The sequence below is a fragment of the Monopterus albus genome, unplaced genomic scaffold, assembly GCF_001952655.1.
Source record: "Monopterus albus unplaced genomic scaffold, M_albus_1.0 scaffold12.1, whole genome shotgun sequence".
Taxonomy (NCBI): domain Eukaryota; kingdom Metazoa; phylum Chordata; class Actinopteri; order Synbranchiformes; family Synbranchidae; genus Monopterus; species Monopterus albus.
Genome location: NW_018127892.1, coordinates 3,299,676 through 3,302,618, shown reverse-complemented (window position 1 = coordinate 3,302,618; position 2,943 = coordinate 3,299,676). Strand labels below are relative to the sequence as shown.

Here is a 2,943-nt window from a genome sequence, read left to right as displayed (position 1 = left end):
AGAAGCCAGCTGCCTGTCTCGTGGCTGGGGTGCGTAAAAGGGGGCATATAGCTCCTATTTTGTCTTTCCTTCACTGGCTTCCAGTGTCTTTCAGGATTCATTTTAAGATTCTTTTATTTGTTTTTAAGTCTTTAAATGGTCTTGCTCCATTGTATCTTGCTGAGCTTTTATTTCCTTATAGTCCCTCCCGGTGCCTCACATCAGCTGACCAGCTCTTGCTGGAGGTACCGAAGACTAGGCGTAAACTCAGAGGGGACAGAGCGTTTTTCACTGTGGCTCCTAAGCTATGGAATGTGCTGCCCCTTTACATCAGGCAGGCCCCCTGGTTGGCTATTTTTAAAACTTACTTGAAGACTCACTTGTTGTTTGATATGCTGAGACTCTGTTTGGGCTGTGTTTTGGTTGATAGTCTTTTGTCATTTTGCTATGTTGGTTCTTTTATGTTATTTTATTGGTATTTTAATAACGTAGTTGTCACGTTTTTAGATGTTTTGAATTGTATCTTATGTTAAGCACTTTGTTGGCCTCGGCTGTGTTAAAGTGCTTTATAAATAAAGTTGAGTTGAGAAAAATTGTATTGCTTGTCTGCCAAATGTTACAAATGTGCATTATGATGAAAGTGATGAGGTTAATATGGTTATTTCACATCATACATCGCAACCATAACTGGATATCATCCAGAATTAGGTCCGTATGAAAACAAATGACCTCACTGACTAAATGGGGTGTACTGTAATGATTGAGTATTATGCTGGCCTCAATTACAGCCTAGATTCACAAAAATGTACAGTAGGTGTTCTGTGCAACCATATTGACCTTGTCATCACTATACAAAGTGCGATCTATTACCTCTTTGAGCAGTGGAGTTTTGAGAAGCTCGTGATAGGCCTTGGCAGACTCCTCAAACTTGTCATGTTTTTGAAGATCTAAAGCTTTGTGATATAAAGCAAAAGCCTCGGCTTCCTGTGGACAAAAATCAAAGTTGACAACTTGTCCAATTACACTGAGGGAAACAGCTGCATCTCTGAGAATGCCACATACTACGCATGCATTATTATAAACGCTGTACCTGAGCCTCTTTTGTCCGACTCTTGTTATTTCTCAGTGGATCTTGAGACTCATCTGCAGTTGTTGCAGCAGCATTCAGTGCTGCAATGCGAATCTGTAAATGTGGAAAAAGAGGCTAAAACACTTTAGCAAGCAGAGAAGGGGAGTCTGTGAAATCTAAAGGAGAACAGAGGCAAAGCAGCTACCAAAGATGCACTCATAAAAAGCCTTACCATTTTTATATTTGGAAAGCAGACTTCACACCTTCACCGTGTGCAGCTTTTGTTGTGATCTACATATATTTATGGGAAGCAAAGACAAAAAGCAGACAACGAATCGAAATGCAATTGTAAAGTGGGGAAAAACTAACTCTCTAACGTTACTGAATCTTGCATTCACTAATGCCAGCCGTTCTAATTATTATTCAGTTTGTGTAATGTTGCGTGTATGTGGAGACTTCTTGGCTAAATAAGACATACCTCGCCAGAAAGAAGAGCAAAGCAACCTGCCGCAGTTAGCTGTTATCATTTTACACATTGTTAACCGAGAGGGAACATGCTGCCAATATAAACCTAGCCTGGTTAGCTTAGCTCTGATTTGGAGCATTGCTGCAGGTTGTCCTGACCAATGCTTTGCTGGTGCATAACGCACCAGAACTCCGGACAGCGGGTGGTGAATATATTTTCCAGATGGGGCATTAAATTCAGCAAGCTAAAGACAAGGATATCGCCTCAGTTAGCCGATATTAGCAAACACCGATTATATGAGCTAATGTTAGCTAGTGTTTCACCGGGTGATCATCACCTGCAAAGCTTGGGCGACTTACCGTTCATTCCCGTTTTAATTGCACGTGTAACATTGCTATTGCTAGAACAAGGCGGTGAATTCTCAAAACACTGCAGTCATGACAGGACAGGACATGAGGCACAAAGACAGTTTGAAACTTAATTTATTCATCATCCTTTGTTGTTGTTAACGTTTGGAGCGGTTGCATCACGGGATGACACTCGGTACTCGCTATTTAGCAAAGTTGTCACCCATTGGTCGATACTCTGTGGGTGGAGTCAGGTGACCAATCAGATATTATGACATTGGATGAACCCTCACCAACACTGAAATGTAACTTACCCCAAAGAAAAACTATTTTATTGTGATTAAAAATGCTAAAATTAGACATTATGTAGGCAAAATGAATAAAGTAATTTTGACCGTTTTTAATGTAAATTTGGCAATTTTGAAAATAATCCTGAAATATCAATTAGACTGTTTAAAATACAGAAATCGACCTAGCCTGTATTTGTTTGTGGATTTAGGCCTACCTTTAAGTTAAAGTCACCTTAATCACATACAAAGTTTATGAAATCAGCAATCAATATAGACAAAATCAAATAAAAGGACCGTGTTCAGTGGTGTTTTCGGAACCCAAACTAGTCCAGGTCCGTTCATATAGGTAGGATGTTTTCCTCTGATAAACTAAAACCAACCTACAGTGGGTACGGAAAGTATTCAAACCCCCTTAAATGTTTCACTCTTTGTTATATTGCAGCCATATGCTAAAATCATTTAAGTTCATTTTTCTCCTCATTAATGTACACACAGCACCCCATATTGACAGAAAAACACAGAATTTGACATTTTTGCAGATTTATTAAAAAAGAAAAACTGAAATATCACATGGTCATAAGTATTCAGACCCTTTGCTCAGTATTTAGTAGAAGCACCCTTTTGAGCTAATACAGCCATGAGTCTTTTTAGGAATGATGCAACAAGTTTTTCACACCTGCATTTGGGGATCCTCTGCCATTCCTCCTTGCAGATCCTCTCCAGTTCTGTCAGGTTGGATGGTAAACGTTGGTGGACAGCCATTTTCAGGTCTCTCCAGAGATGCTCAATGGG

The 2,943-nt window shown here is 39.7% G+C and overlaps 1 protein-coding gene across 8 annotated transcripts in view; it reads right to left on the bottom strand.

The window, feature by feature from the left end:
• The window catches only part of cabin1 (calcineurin binding protein 1), a 46,791-nt gene extending 44,732 nt beyond the window's left edge, over positions 1-2,059 (bottom strand). For 7 of the 8 annotated variants that reach the window (XM_020590621.1, XM_020590623.1, XM_020590624.1 and 4 more), the window contains exons 1-4: positions 1,874-2,059; positions 1,281-1,339; positions 1,070-1,162; positions 850-963 (exon numbers count right to left, since the gene is read on the bottom strand). In XM_020590621.1, the coding sequence (XP_020446277.1) occupies positions 850-963; positions 1,070-1,162; positions 1,281-1,283 (210 nt within the window). In that variant the 5' untranslated portion in view covers positions 1,284-1,339; positions 1,874-2,059. Of the gene's footprint in view, positions 1-849; positions 964-1,069; positions 1,163-1,280; positions 1,340-1,526 lie in introns of all 8 variants that reach the window. The other variant, XM_020590622.1, reaches the window with a different exon arrangement.
• Positions 2,060-2,943: the final 884 nt, after the last annotated feature.